We start from the raw sequence: 15332 nt of genomic DNA, 5'->3' as shown, positions 1-15332 counted from the left end.
TGACTAATGTAATGAAACTAAACGCTATAGGTTAGATCCCTCAGGTCTGTCCTGACTAATGTAATGAAACTAAACGCTATAGGTTAGATCCCTCAGGTCTGTCCTGACTAATGTAATGAAACTAAACGCTATAGGTTAGATCCCTCAGGTCTGTCCTGACTAATGTAATGAAACTAAACGCTATAGGTTAGATCCCTCAGGTCTGTCCTGACTAATGTAATGAAACTAAACGCTATAGGTTAGATCCCTCAGGTCTGTCCTGACTAATGTAATGAAACTAAACGCTATAGGTTAGATCCCTCAGGTCTGTCCTGACTAATGTAATGAAACTAAACGCTATAGGTTAGATCCCTCAGGTCTGTCCTGACTAATGTAATGAAACTAAACGCTATAGGTTAGATCCCTCAGGTCTGTCCTGAGTGGGGGAAAAGTCTGGTGTTATGGAGGCTTATGTCTGTCTGTGTTAACAACAAGACAGGTGGAGAGAGATAGAGAGATCGGGGGAGGAGAGAGAGAAAGAGGGGAGGGGAAAGGAAGACAGAGGATGGAGAGAAAGGGACAGAGGGGGGAGAGAGAGAGAGGGACAGGGGGAGAGAGAGAGGGACAGAGGATGGAGAGAGAGAGAGAGGGACAGAGGATGGAGAGAGAGGGACAGGGGGGAGAGAGAGAGGGACAGGGGGAGAGAGAGAGGGAAAGGGACAGAGGATGGAGTGGTAGGGACAGGGGGAGAGAGAGGGACAGGGGGAGAGAGGGACGGGGAGAGAGGGACGGGGGGAGAGAGAGGGACAGAGGATGGAGAGAGAGGGACAGGGGGAGAGAGAGAGGGACGGGGGGAGAGAGAGGGACAGGGGGAGAGAGAGAGAGGGGGAGAGAGAGGGACAGGGGGGAGAGAGAGGGACAGGGGGAAGAGGGACAGGGGGAGAGAGGGACAGGGGGAGAGAGGGACAGGGGGAGAGAGGGACAGGGGGGAGAGAGGGACAGGGGGGAGAGAGGGACAGGGTGGGGAGAGAGGGACAGGGGGGAGAGAGAGGGACAGGGTGGGGAGAGAGAGGGGACAGGGGGAGAGAGAGGGACAGGGGGGAGAGAGAGGGACGGGGGGGAGAGAGAGGGACAGGGTGGGAGAGAGGGACAGGGGGGAGAGAGGGACAGGGGGGGAGAGAGGGACAGGGGGAGAGAGAGGGACAGGGGGGAGAGAGGGACAGGGGGGAGAGAGAGGGACAGGGGGAGAGAGAGGACAGGGGGAGGGAGAGGGACGGGGGAGAGAGGGACAGGGGGGAGAGAGGGACAGGGGGAGAGAGAGGGACAGGGGGAGAGAGAGGACAGGGGGGAGAGAGAGGGACAGGGGGGGAGAGAGGGACAGGGGGGAGAGAGGGACAGGGGGAGAGAGGGACAGGGGGAGAGAGAGGACAGGGGGAGAGAGAGGGACAGGGGGGAGAGAGAGGGACAGGGGGGAGAGAGAGGGACAGGGGGAGAGAGAGGGACAGGGGGGGAGAGAGAGGGACAGGGGGAGAGAGAGGGACAGGGGGGAGAGAGGGACAGGGGAGAGAGAGGGACAGGGGGGAGAGAGAGGGACAGGGGGAGAGAGGGGACAGGGGGAGAGAGAGGGACAGGGGGAGAGAGAGGGACAGGGGGAGAGAGGGACGGGGAGGAGGGACGGGAGAGAGAGGGACAGGGGAGAGAGGGACAGGGGGAGAGAGGACAGGGGGAGAGAGAGGGACAGGGGGAGAGAGAGGACAGGGGGAGAGAGAGAGGGACAGGGGGAGAGAGGGACAGGGGGAGAGAGAGGACGGGGAGGGACAGGGGAAGAGAGGGACAGGGGGGAGAGAGAGGACAGGGGGGAGAGAGAGGACAGGGGAGAGAGAGGGACAGGGGGAGAGAGAGGGACAGGGGGAGAGAGAGGGACGGGAGAGAGGGACAGGGGGAGAGAGAGGGACAGGGGGGGAAGAGAGGGACAGGGGGAAGAGAGGGACAGGGGGGAGAGAGAGGGACAGGGGGGAGAGAGAGGGACAGGGGGAAGAGAGGGACAGGGGGAAGAGAGGGACAGGGGGGAGAGAGGGACAGGGGGGAGAGAGAGGGACAGGGGGGAAGAGAGGGACAGGGGGGAGAGAGAGGGGACAGGGGGAGAGAGAGGACAGGGGGGAGAGAGAGGGACAGGGGGGAGAGAGAGGGACAGGGGGAGAGAGGGACAGGGGGAGAGAGGGACAGGGGGAGAGAGAGGGACAGGGGGAGAGAGAGGGACAGGGGGGAGAGAGGGACAGGGGGAGAGAGAGGGACAGGGGGAGAGAGAGGGACAGGGGGAGAGAGGGACAGGGGGGAGAGAGGGACAGGGGGGAGAGAGAGGGACAGGGGGGAGAGAGAGGGACGGGGGGAGAGAGGGACAGGGGGAGAGAGAGGGACAGGGGGGAGAGAGGGACAGGGGAGAGAGAGGGACAGGGGGAGAGAGAGGACAGGGGGGAGAGAGGGACAGGGGGAGAGAGAGGGACAGGGGGAGAGAGAGGGACAGGGGGAGAGAGAGGACAAGGGGGGGAGAGAGGGAAGGGGGAGAGAGAGGGACAGGGGGGAGAGAGGGACAGGGGGAGAGAGAGGGACAGGGGGAGAGAGAGGGACAGGGGGAGAGAGAGGGACGGGGAGGGGGGGAGAGAGAGGGACAGGGGAGAGAGGAGGGGACAGGGGGGAGAGAGAGGGACAGGGGGGAGAGAGGGACAGGGGGGGAGAGAGGGACGGGGGAAGAGAGGGACAGGGGGAGAGAGGGACAGGGGGGAGAGAGAGGGACAGGGGGGAGAGAGGGACAGGGGGGAGAGAGAGGGACAGGGGGAGAGAGAGGGGACAGGGGGAGAGAGGGACAGGGGGGAGAGAGAGAGGGACAGGGGGAGAGAGAGGGACAGGGGGAGAGAGAGGGACAGGGGGAGAGAGAGGGACAGGGGGGAGAGAGAGGGACAGGGGAGAGAGAGGGACAGGGGGAGAGAGAGAGGGACAGGGGGAGAGAGAGAGAGACAGGGGGAGAGAGGGACAGGGGGGAGAGAGGGACAGGGGAGAGAGAGGGACGGGGGGAGAGAGAGGGACAGGGGGAGAAGAGAGGGACGGGGGAGAGAGAGGACAGGGGGAGAGAGGGGGGAGAGAGGGACAGGGGGAGAGAGAGGGACAGGGGGGAGAGAGAGGGACGGGGGAGAGAGGGACAGGGGGAGAGAGAGAGAGGGGGAGAGGAGGGAGAGAGAGAGGACAGGGGAGAGAGAGGGACAGGGGGAGAGAGAGGGGGACAGGGGAGAGAGGGACAGGGGAGAGAGAGAGGAGAGGGACGGAGAGAGAGGGACAGGGGGAGAGGAGGGACAGGGGGAGAGAGAGGAGGGACAGGGGAGAGAGAGGACAGGGGGAGGAGAGGCCGGGGGGAGAGAGAGGGACAAGGGGAAGAGAGAGGTGAAAGAGGGACGGGGGGGAGAGAGGACAGGGGGAGAGAGAGGGACAGGGGGAGAGAGAGAGAGGGCAGAGGGGGAGAGAGGGACAGGGAGAGAGGAGAGGAGAGGGACAGGGGGGAGAGGGACGGGAGGAGGAGAGGGACGGGGGGAGGAGGGGACGGGGGAGAGAGAGGGGCGGGGGGAGGGACAGGGGGAGAGAGAGGGAGAGGGGGAGAGAGAGAGGGAGAGGGGGAGAGAGAGGGGGGACAGGGGGAGAGAGAGGGAGAGGAGGAGAGAGAAGGGAGGGAGAGATAGGGACAGGGGGAGAGAGAGGGAGAGGGGGAGAGAGGGGGACAGGGGGGAGAGAGAGGGAGAGGGGGGGAGAGAGAGGACAGCCAATCTAGAGCAACTACGATGTCAAAGCGCTGACAATGCACGGTGTGGCCACCTGTGAGTTAGTCTGGCTAACAACAAACTCAAAGTCTTCCTGACTTCAGAGTCTTTAAGGCTCCTTGATGTTGTCAGCACGATGCGTCGACAATGAAGGGGGCTGTGCTTTTTTACTGATTGGTTCTCCTCTGTGTCTCTCACTCAAACACCACATGGACAACTACACAGCCTCTGAGCCCCGCCCACCTCCAATACAACCGTTTCAAAGCCAAACAAAGTGGAGGTCTCAACCCACAGGAAAGAAAAACAAGTTTGAGAGAACCAATCAAAGATCAGCACATTCCTGCTTGAATACTGCTTTTACAACGGCCTCCTGTCCAGATCAGTGTGTCACAGCTCTCCAAGCGGTGTACCACCTGAGTCTCCCAAGCCAGGCTACCTCTGTACCACCTGAGTCTCCCCAGCCAGGCTACCTCTGTACCACCGGAGTCTCCCCAGCCAGGCTACCTCTGTACCACGTGAGTCTCCCCAGCCAGGCTACCTCTGTACCACGTGAGTCTCCCCAGCCAGGCTACCTCTGTACCACGTGAGTCTCCCCAGTCAGGCTACCTGTGTACCACGTGAGTCTCCCCAGCCAGGCTACCTCTGTACCACGTGAGTCTCCCCAGTCAGGCTACCTCTGTACCACGTGAGTCTCCCAAGTCAGGCTACCTCTGTACCACCTGAGTCTCCCCAGCCAGGCTACCTCTGTACCACCTGAGTCTCCCCAGCCAGGCTACCTCTGTACCACGTGAGTCTCCCCAGCCAGGCTACCTCTGTACCACGTGAGTCTCCCCAGCCAGGCTACCTCTGTACCACGTGAGTCTCCCCAGTCAGGCTACCTCTGTACCACGTGAGTCTCCCCAGTCAGGCTACCTCTGTACCACGTGAGTCTCCCCAGCCAGGCTACCTCTGTACCACGTGAGTCTCCCCAGCCAGGCTACCTATGTACCACCTGAGTCTCCCCAGCCAGGCTACCTCTGTACCACGTGAGTCTCCCCAGCCAGGCTACCTCTGTACCACGTGAATCGCACCAGTCAGGCTACCTGTGAGAGTTTATCTATATTTTTCATAGCTATCTATATACCACCACAAACCAATGCTGGCATTAAGACCGCACTGAATGAGCTGTATAAGGCCATAAGTGAACAGGAAAACGCTCATCCAGAAGCAGCGCTCCTAGTGGCCGGGACTTTAATGCAGGGAAACTTAAATCAGTTCTACCTAATTTCTACCAGCATGTTAAATGTGCAACCAGAGGAAAAATAAAAAACTCTAGACCACCTTTACTCCACACACAGAGACGCATACAAAGCTCTCCTTCGCCCTCCATTTGGCAAATCTGACCATAACTCTATCCTCCTGATTCCTGCTTTTAAGCAAAAACTAAAGCAGGAAGCACCAGTGACTCGGTTAATAAAAAAGTGGTCAGATGACGCAGATGCTAAGCTACAGGACTGTTTTGCTAGCACAGACTGGAACATGTTCCGGGATTCTTCAGATAGCATTGAGGAGTACACCACATCAGTCACTGGCTTCATCAATGACGTTGTTCCCACAGTGACATACCCCAACCAGAAGCCATGGATTACAGGCAACATCCGCACTGAGCTAAAGGGTAGAGTTGCCGCTTTCAAGGAGCGGGACTCTAACCCGGACGCTTATAAGAAATCCCGCTATGCCCTCCGAAGAACCATCAAACAGGCAAAGAGTCAGTACAGGACTAAGATTGAATCGTACTACACCGGCTCTGACGCTCGTCGGATGTGGCAGGGCTTGAAAACTATTACAGACTACAAAAGGGAAGCACAGCCGCGAGCTGCCCAGTGACACAAGACTTCCAGACGAGCTAAACCACTTCTATGCTCACTTAGAGGCAAGCAACACTGAAGCATGCATGAGAGCACCAGCGCTCCACACTGCCCTTTCCCACCTGGACAAGAGGAACACCTACGTGAGAATGCTATTCATTGACTACAGCTCAGCATTAAGCTCATCACTAAGCTAAGGATCCTGGTACTAAACACCTCCCTCTGCAACTGGATCCTGGACTTCCTGACGGGCCACCCCAGGTGGTAAGGGTAGGTAACAACACATCTGCCACACTGATCCTCAACACGGGGGCCCCTCAGGGGTGCGTGCTCAGTCCCCTCCTGTACTCCCTGTTCACCCATGACTGCATGGCCAGGCACGATTCCAACACGATCATTAAGTTTGCCGACAACACAACAGTGGTAGGCTTGATCACTGACAACGATGAGACAGCCTATAGGGAGGAGGTCAGAGACCTGGCCGTGGTGCCAGGATAACAACTTATCCCTCAACGTGAGCAAGACAAAGGAGATGATTGTGGACTACAGGAAAAAAAAAAAGGACTGAACACGCCCCCATTCTCATCGACAGGGCTGTAGTGGAACAGGTTGAGAGCTTCAAGTTCCTTGGTGTCCACATCACCAACAAACTAACATGGTCCAAACACACCAAGACAGCCGTGAAGAGGGCACGACAAAGCCTATTCCCCCTCAGGAGACTGAAAAGATTTGGCATGGTTCCTCAGATCCTCAAAAAATTCTACAGCTGCACCATCGAGAGCATCCTGACTGGTTGCATCACTGCCTGGTATGGGAACTGCTCGGCCTCCGACCGCAAGGCACTACAGAGGGTAGTGCGTACGGCCCAGTACTTCACTGGGGCCAAGCTTCCTGCCATCCAGGACCTCTATACCAGGCGGTGTCAGAGGAAGGCCCTTAAAAATGTCAAAGACTCCAGCCACCCTAGTCATAGACTGTTCTCTCTGCTAACGCACGGCAAGCGGTACCGGAGTGCCAAGTCTAGGTCAAGCAGCCATAACACTCCTGAACAGCTAATCATGGCTACACAGAGTATTTGCACTGCCCCCCCACCCCATCTTTTTACGCTGCTGCTACTCTGTTAATTATTTATGCATAGTCACTTTAACTCTACCCACATGTACATATTACCTCAACTAGCCGGTGCCCCCGCACATTGACTCTGCACCGGTACCCCCCTGTATATATAGCCTCCCTACTGTTATTTTATTTTACTTCTGCTCTTTTTCTTCTCAACACTTTTTTGTTGTTGTTTTATTTTACTTTTTTTTATAAAAAAATAAATAAATGCATTGTTGGTTAAGGGCTGTAAGTAAGCATTTCACTGTAATGTCTACACCTGTTGTATTCAGCGCATGTGGCCAATACAATTTGATTTGACTGTGACTACATAGTGATGAAAACGACCCCCTAATCCTCCTTACCTGTCCGAAGAGCACAGTGAGGCTTTGGTCATCAGGGAAGTCTATGTGTCTAGAGTAGAAATGATGCAGTGCTGCTATGTCTGTCTGATTCATCTCATTCTTCTCAATGTCCAACTTATCCAGGTCTGTGAGAGAGAGGAGAGAGAAGAGAGAAGAGAAGAGAAGAGGAGAGAAGAGAAGAGAGAGAGAAGAGAGATAGAGAGAGAGAGAAGAGGAGAGAAGGAGAGAGGAGAGAGAGGTGGTGGTAGAGGGGGAGGAGAGGCAAAGACAAACATTAATCTTCCCATTTCAGGTCACATTATTATACTGAACAAAATATAACCTCTACATGTAAAGTGTTGGTCCCATGTTTCATGAGCTGAACTAAAATATCCCAAAATTGTTCCATACGCACATAAAGCGTATTTCTCTCAAATGTTGTGCACAAATTTGTTTACATCCCTGTTAGTGATCATTTCTCCTTTACCAAGATAATCCATCCACATGACAGGTGTGGCATATCAAGAAGCTGATTAAACAGCATGATCATTACACAGGTGCACCTTGTTCTGGGGACAATAAAAGGCCACTCTAAAATGTGCAGTTTTGTCACACAACACAATGCCACAGATGTCTCAAGTTTTGAAGGAGCGTACAATTGGCATGCTGACTGCAGGAATGTACACCAGAGCTGTTGCCAGACAGGACAGGCTAGGACAGACAGGCAGACAGACAGACAGACAGGCTAGGACAGACAGACAGCCTAGGACAGACAGACAGACAGACAGCCTAGGACAGACCTGTGAGAACCTAGAAGTCTGCTGCACCAGCCTAAAGCACTACCAGTTTGGTGGTTCAGTTCTTTTAGCCACGTGCTGCCATCAGTCAGTGGGGGATACGTTCTTGGAAGGAAGGGGGGCTGGAGGGGTGCACCTGCTAGCCAATGTGTTTCTGAGGTATGTGACCAATGTGAGGGGTCATGATATATGCCAGCAGCCTGTAGTCTGAGCAGAAACCCCCTGATACACCTCTATGTACAGCTAGACTAGAGGAAAGGAGAGGCCTCCTCCATGTTGGATTGGGTCCAGTCCCACACAGACTCTGTCCATACTCCTTTCTCTCAGTACCGTGTGTGTGTTGGGTGTGTTGGGTGTGTTGGGTGTGTGCGGGTCCTCTCCTTCCTCAGGTGGCAGTGAGCCTGTACTATAGATCATCTATTAATAGTCCTACTGTAGGTCACACCATGTGACTAGCTCTAGTCCTACTGTAGGTCACACCATGTGACTAGCTCTAGTCCTACTGTAGGTCACACCATGTGACTAGCTCTAGTCCTACTGTAGGTCACACCATGTGACAGCCCGGTGGCTCCCCCTCCACCTCTCATTCACTCTGTATATTAGTCTTTAGAAAGCATTTAGAACACTTCTAGAAGCTACAGCATCATCATAGAGCAGTTAGAACACTTCTAGAAGCTACAGCATCATCATAGAGCAGTTAGAACACTCCTAGAAGCTACAGCATCATCATATAGCAGTTAGAACACTTCCTAGAAGCTCAGCATCACTCATAGAGCAGTTAGAACACTTCTAGAAGCTACAGCATCATCATAGAGCAGTTAGAACACTTCTAGAAGCTACAGCATCATCATATAGCAGTTAGAACACTTCTAGAAGCTACAGCATCATCATAGAGCAGTTAGAACACTTCTAGAAGCTACAGCATCATCATAGAGCAGTTAGAACACTTCTAGAAGCTACAGCATCATCACAGATGCGGTAAAGGAGTCAATGGAACGCAGACGTTCCATTGACAAGATTGGCACAAATTAAACAAATCTGATCTAACAAAGTGGACATTCGTCAAATCCGTCAGTTAAGTCCGATTTGGATATATTTGGCTGTTTTCGCTGCATAACATGTAAAAGTTGTTCCTTTTCAGGTTTAGAAGAAGTGCCTGCTAAATGCTAACTCCTGTTCGTATAAGCTGGTTAGCATAGCTAGCATACAGAAATCGGTGGTGGAAGTCAAATGTATTTTTAACTGTAATGCAGTTGATTGGTAACGATGACATGAACATGTGTTGGGGTTGACATCCATACAAGCATTATACTCCAGATTTCTAGCTCAACATAGTGTGAAATACATAAACAATAGTCTACATGTAGGGTGATTTTGCTGGGGGCAATGAGGAGACTCGGGATCTTTCCCCCACGCGTTTCCATGGCCATTGTTTTGGTCGAGTTCCATTTACCTCTTTACTGCATCTATAGAGCATTTAGAACACTTCTAGACGCTACAGCAGCATCATAGAGCAGTTATAGATACAGCAGCATTATGAAGCAGTTATAGCTACAGCAGTATCAAATAAAGCAGTTATAGCTACAGCAGCATCAAATAAAGCCGTTATAGCTACAGCAGCATCAAATAAAGCCGTTATAGCTACAGCAGCATCAACATAAATCAGTTATAGCTACAGGAGCATCACATAAAGCAGTTATAGCTACAGCAGCATCAACATAAAGCAGTTATAGCTACAGCAGTATCAAATAAAGCCGTTATAGCTACAGCAGCATCAACATAAAGCAGTTATAGCTACAGCAGCATCAAATAAAGCAGTTATAGCTACAGCAGCATCAACATAAAGCAGTTATAGCTACAGCAGCATCAACATAAAGCAGTTATAGCTACGGCAGCATCAACATAAAGCAGTTATAGCTACAGCATCATCAAATAAAGCAGTTATAGCTACAGCATCATCAAATAAAGCAGTTATAGCTACAGCAGCATCAACATAAAGCAGTTATAGCTACAGCAGCATCAACATAAAGCAGTTATAGCTACAGCAGCATCAACATAAAGCAGTTATAGCTACAGCAGCATAAACATAAAGCAGTTATAGCTACAGCAGCATAAACATAAAGCAGTTATAGCTACAGCAGCATCATCATAAAGCAGTTATAGCTACAGCAGCATCAACATAAAGCAGTTATAGCTACAGCAGCATCATAAATCAGTTATAGCTACAGCAGCATCATAAAGCAGTTATAGCTACAGCAGCATCAACATAAAGCAGTTATAGCTACAGCAGCATCATAAATCAGTTATAGCTACAGCAGCATCATAAAGCAGTTATAGCTACAGCAGCATCAACATAAATCAGTTATAGCTACAGCAGCATCATAAATCAGTTATAGCTACAGCAGCATCATAAAGCAGTTATAGCTACAGCAGCATCATAAATCAGTTATAGCTACAGCAGCATCATAAAGCAGTTATAGCTACAGCAGCATCATAAAGCAGTTATAGCTACAGCAGCATCATAGAGCAGTTATAGCTACAGCAGCATCACATAGAGCAGTTATAGCTACAGCATCATCAACATAAAGCAGTTATAGCTACAGCAGCATCAACATAAAGCAGTTATAGCTACAGCAGCATCATAAATCAGTTATAGCTACAGCAGCATCATAAAGCAGTTATAGCTACAGCAGCATCAACATAAAGCAGTTATAGCTACAGCAGCATCATAAATCAGTTATAGCTACAGCAGCATCATAAAGCAGTTATAGCTACAGCAGCATCAACATAAATCAGTTATAGCTACAGCAGCATCATAAAGCAGTTATAGCTACAGCAGCATCAACATAAAGCAGTTATAGCTACAGCAGCATCAACATAAAGCAGTTATAGCTACAGCAGCATCAACATAAAGCAGTTATAGCTACAGCAGCATCAACAAAGCAGTTATAGCTACAGCATCATCATAGAGCCATTATAGCTACAGCAGCATCATAAAGCCGTTATAGCTACAGCAGCATCATAAAGCCGTTATAGCTACGGCAGCATCAACATAAAGCAGTTATAGATACGGCAGCATCAACATAAAGCAGTTAAAGCTTCAGCATCATCATAAAGCAGTTATAGCTACAGCATCATCATAAAGCAGTTATAGCTACAGCAGCATCAACATAAAGCAGTTATATCTACAGCAGCATCAACATAAAGCAGTTATAGCTACAGCAGCATCAACATAAAGCAGTTATAGCTACAGCAGCATCAACATAAAGCAGTTATAGCTACAGCAGCATCAACATAAAGCAGTTATAGCTACAGCAGCATCAACAAAGCAGTTATAGCTACAGCATCATCATAGAGCCATTATAGCTACAGCAGCATTATAAAGCAGTTATAGCTACAGCAGCATCATAAAGCACTTATAGCTACAGCAGCATAAAGCAGTTATAGCTACAGCAGCATCAACAAAAAGCAGTTATAGCTACAGCAGCATCAACATAAAGCCGTTATAGCTACAGCAGCATCATGAAGCAGTTATAGCTACAGCAGAATCATAAAGCAGTTATAGCTACAGCAGCATCAACATAAAGCAGTTATAGCTACAGCAGCATCAACATTAAGCAGTTATAGCTACAGCAGCATCATAAAGCCGTTATAGCTATGGCAGCATCAACATAAAGCAGTTATAGATACGGCAGCATCAACATAAAGCAGTTATAGATACGGCAGCATCAACATAAAGCAGTTAAAGCTTCAGCATCATCATAAAGCAGTTATAGCTACATCATCATCATAAAGCAGTTATAGCTACATCAGCATCAACATAAAGCAGTTATATCTACAGCAGCATCAACATAAAGCAGTTATAGCTACAGCAGCATCAACATAAAGCAGTTATAGCTACAGCAGCATCAACATAAAGCAGTTATAGCTACAGCAGCATAAACATAAAGCAGTTATAGCTACAGCAGCATCAACATAAAGCAGTTATAGCTACAGCAGCATCAACATAGAGCAGTTATAGCTACAGCAGCATTATAAATCAGTTATAGCTACGGCAGCATCAACATAAATCAGTTAAAGCTTCAGCATCATCATAAAGCAGTTATAGCTACAGCAGCATCATAAAGCAGTTATAGCTACAGCAGCATCAACATAAAGCAGTTAAAGCTTCAGCATCATTATAAAGCAGTTATAGCTACAGCATCATCATAAAGCAGTTATAGCTACATCAGCATCAACATAAAGCAGTTATAGCTACAGCAGCATCAACGTAAAGCAGTTATAGCTACAGCAGCATCAACATAAAGCAGTTAAAGCTTCAGCATCATCATAGAGCCATTATAGCTACAGCAGCATTATAAAGCAGTTATAGCTACAGCAGCATCATAAAGCACTTATAGCTACAGCAGCATCGGCATAAAGCAGTTATAGCTACAGCAGCATCAACATAAAGCAGTTATAGCTACAGCAGCATCAACATAAAGCCGTTATAGCTACAGCAGCATCATGAAGCAGTTATAGCTACAGCAGCATCATAAAGCAGTTATATCTACAGCAGAATCAACATAAAGCAGTTATAGCTACAGCAGCATCAACATAAAGCAGTTATAGCTACAGCAGCATCAACATTAAGCAGTTATAGCTACAGCAGCATCAACATTAAGCAGTTATAGCTATGGCAGCATCAACATAAAGCAGTTATAGATACGGCAGCATCAACATAAAGCAGTTAAAGCTTCAGCATCATCATAAAGCAGTTATAGCTACAGCATCATCATAAAGCAGTTATAGCTACATCAGCATCAACATAAAGCAGTTATAGCTACAGCAGCATCAACATAAAGCAGTTATAGCTACAGCAGCATCAACATAAAGCAGTTATAGCTACAGCAGCATCAACATAAAGCAGTTATAGCTACAGCAGCATCAACATAAAGCAGTTATAGCTACAGCAGCATCAACATAAAGCAGTTATAGCTACAGCAGCATCAACATAAAGCAGTTATAGCTACAGCAGCATCAACATAAAGCAGTTATAGCTACAGCAGCATCAACATAAATCAGTTAAAGCTTCAGCATCATCATGAAGCAGTTATTTATTTATTTTATTTTATTTAACCTTTATTTAACCAGGAAGGGCTCATTGAGATTTAAAATCTCTTTTTCAAGAGCGTCCTGGCCAAGATAGGCAGCACCAAGTCATTACAAAAAATTACAGACAGACAACATGAAAAACTACAAGTAATCTAGTAAAAACCATTCATGAATTCACAAGAGTATAACAATATCAAAAACAGCAAATTAAAGACATTGACAGGTCAGGGAATCAGCCTCAAAATCCTTCATCAGAGATTTAAAAACACCAATCGGGACAAGTTCTTCCAGTTTAAAATTATTTTGTAAGGTGTTCCAAGACGATGGCGCAGAGTACATAAAGACCTTTTACCAAATTCAGTTCGGACATTTGGAACAGTTAGCAGGATAAAGTCCAGTGAACGAAGAGAGTACCCACCACATTTCTGAACAATAAAAATGCCCAAATAAAAAGGTAGTAAACCCAAAATGGCTTTGTAAATAAAAGTATACCAGTGACTGAGCCTACGAGTGACTAGAGAAGGCCAGCCAACCCTGGTATACAAAGTACAGTGGTGCGTAAGGGTTTTGCAGTTTAAAATAAATCTCAAAGTACCATGATAAAGAGTGTCAATTGATCTCAAACACTGAGCGGAAGCATTCATATATAAAATATCCCCATAGTCTAGTAACGGCATAAATGTAGCTGATACTAGCCTCCTTCTGGCTTCAAAAGAAAAACAGGCCTTATTCCTAAAATAAAATCCCAATTTCAGCTAAAAAAATTTGTAAGTTGTTGAATATGCAATTTAAAAGAGAGGCCGTCATCAATTAGAATTCCAAGATATTTATATGAGGTTACAACCTCAATCTCCTTGCCCTGACAGGTAGTAACAGGTGAAAGGTTCAGAGGTCTATTTCTTGCATTAGAAAACACCATTAGTTTAGTTTTGTCAGTATTGAGGATAAGCCTCAATTGACACAAGGTATGTTGAACAGTATAAAAAGCAGTTTGCAAGTTCTGGAAAGCTTTTTGTAAGAGATGAGGCACAACAGTAAATAACAGTATCATCAGCATAAAAATGAAGTTGTGCATTTTGGACATTTTTGTCTAAATCATTAATATAAATAGTGAATAAGAGAGGACCAAGTACAGAGCCCTGGGGCACACCATTCAGGACAGACAATTTAACAGACATAAGCCCATCAAATTGAGTGCACTGAGTTCTATCAGACAGATAGTTAGCAAACCATGCAACTGCATGCTCGAAAGACCTACACTCAACAATCTCTGCCTTAGTATAGCATGATCAACTGTATCAAAAGCCTTAGAGAGATCAATAAAAGTGAGACACAGTGCTGTTTTTTGTCAAGGGCTTCAGTGATATCATTTAAAACCTTCATGGCTGCTGTAATTGTGCTATGCTTCTTCCTGAAGCCCGATTGATACATTGATAAAATAGAGTTAGTAAATAAAAACTCTTTTAGCTGTTCACTTACAAGGGTTTCAAGTATTTTCACCAGGGGTGACAGCTTTGAGATTGGCCTATAATTATTTAAAGAGTTTGATCTCCCCCTTTAAAAGTGGTCGGACAAATGCTGATTTCCCAGATCTTTGGAATTTCATTACATTCCAGAGGTTAGATTGAACAGATATGTAAGTGGTTCAGCTATGAAATCAGCTGCCAGATTTAAAAGCAGGGATCCAAAAGATCAGGACCTGCAGGCTTTCTTTGATCTAAGGATTTCAGGGGCTTTATGTACCACCTGCACTGAGAATGGCAGAAAACTAAAAGTTTGACCAGCTCTCACTGGTTCATCCACACAGGGTTGTACAGAGACAGAGGACACTGGTTCATCCACACAGGGTTGTACAGAGACAGAGGACACTGAATCAAACAGCCTACCAGATGATACAAAGTGCTCATTGAAACAATTCAGCATTTCAGTTTTGTCATATATAGCAAGAGTCCTTCAAAACACATGACGGTAATTCATTAACATTACTGTTACCAGACATAGACTTAATAGCATTCCAAAACTTTCTAGGGTCATTCAGGTTATCAGTGGTAACAGACATAAAATATTCAGACTTGGCCTTCCTGAGAAGAAAATAACACTTGTTTCTTAACTGCCTAAAAATAAGCCAATCAGCATCAGAACAAGATTTCCTTGCTTTAGCCCAGGCTAGATTACGGTCGTGAATAATACAAGACAGCTCAGAAGAAAACCATGGATTATCCCGCCCTTTAACCCTGAACCTGCGGAATGGTGCATGTTTGTTTACTATTTGGAAAAAACCATCATGAAAGAATATCCAGGCAGTTTCCACATCAGGGATAAGCTCAATCTTGCTCCAGTCAAAATAAAACAAATCATGAAAGAAAG

General features: G+C 48.0%; 1 protein-coding gene across 1 annotated transcript in view; it reads right to left on the bottom strand.

Annotated features, from left to right (window-relative positions):
- The window catches only part of LOC121544574 (N-lysine methyltransferase SMYD2-A), a 68709-nt gene that overhangs the window by 20747 nt on the left and 32630 nt on the right, over positions 1–15332 (bottom strand). The window contains exon 5 of the mRNA XM_041854531.2: positions 7096–7220. Within this exon, the coding sequence (XP_041710465.1) occupies positions 7096–7220 (125 nt within the window). The remainder of the gene's footprint in view (positions 1–7095; positions 7221–15332) is intronic.

This window comes from Coregonus clupeaformis, unplaced genomic scaffold (genome assembly GCF_020615455.1).
Source record: "Coregonus clupeaformis isolate EN_2021a unplaced genomic scaffold, ASM2061545v1 scaf0032, whole genome shotgun sequence".
In the NCBI taxonomy this organism is placed as follows: Eukaryota; Metazoa; Chordata; class Actinopteri; order Salmoniformes; family Salmonidae; genus Coregonus; species Coregonus clupeaformis.
The sequence above is the reverse complement of the archived record's forward strand: the minus strand, read 5'-3'. Positions and strand labels throughout refer to the sequence as shown.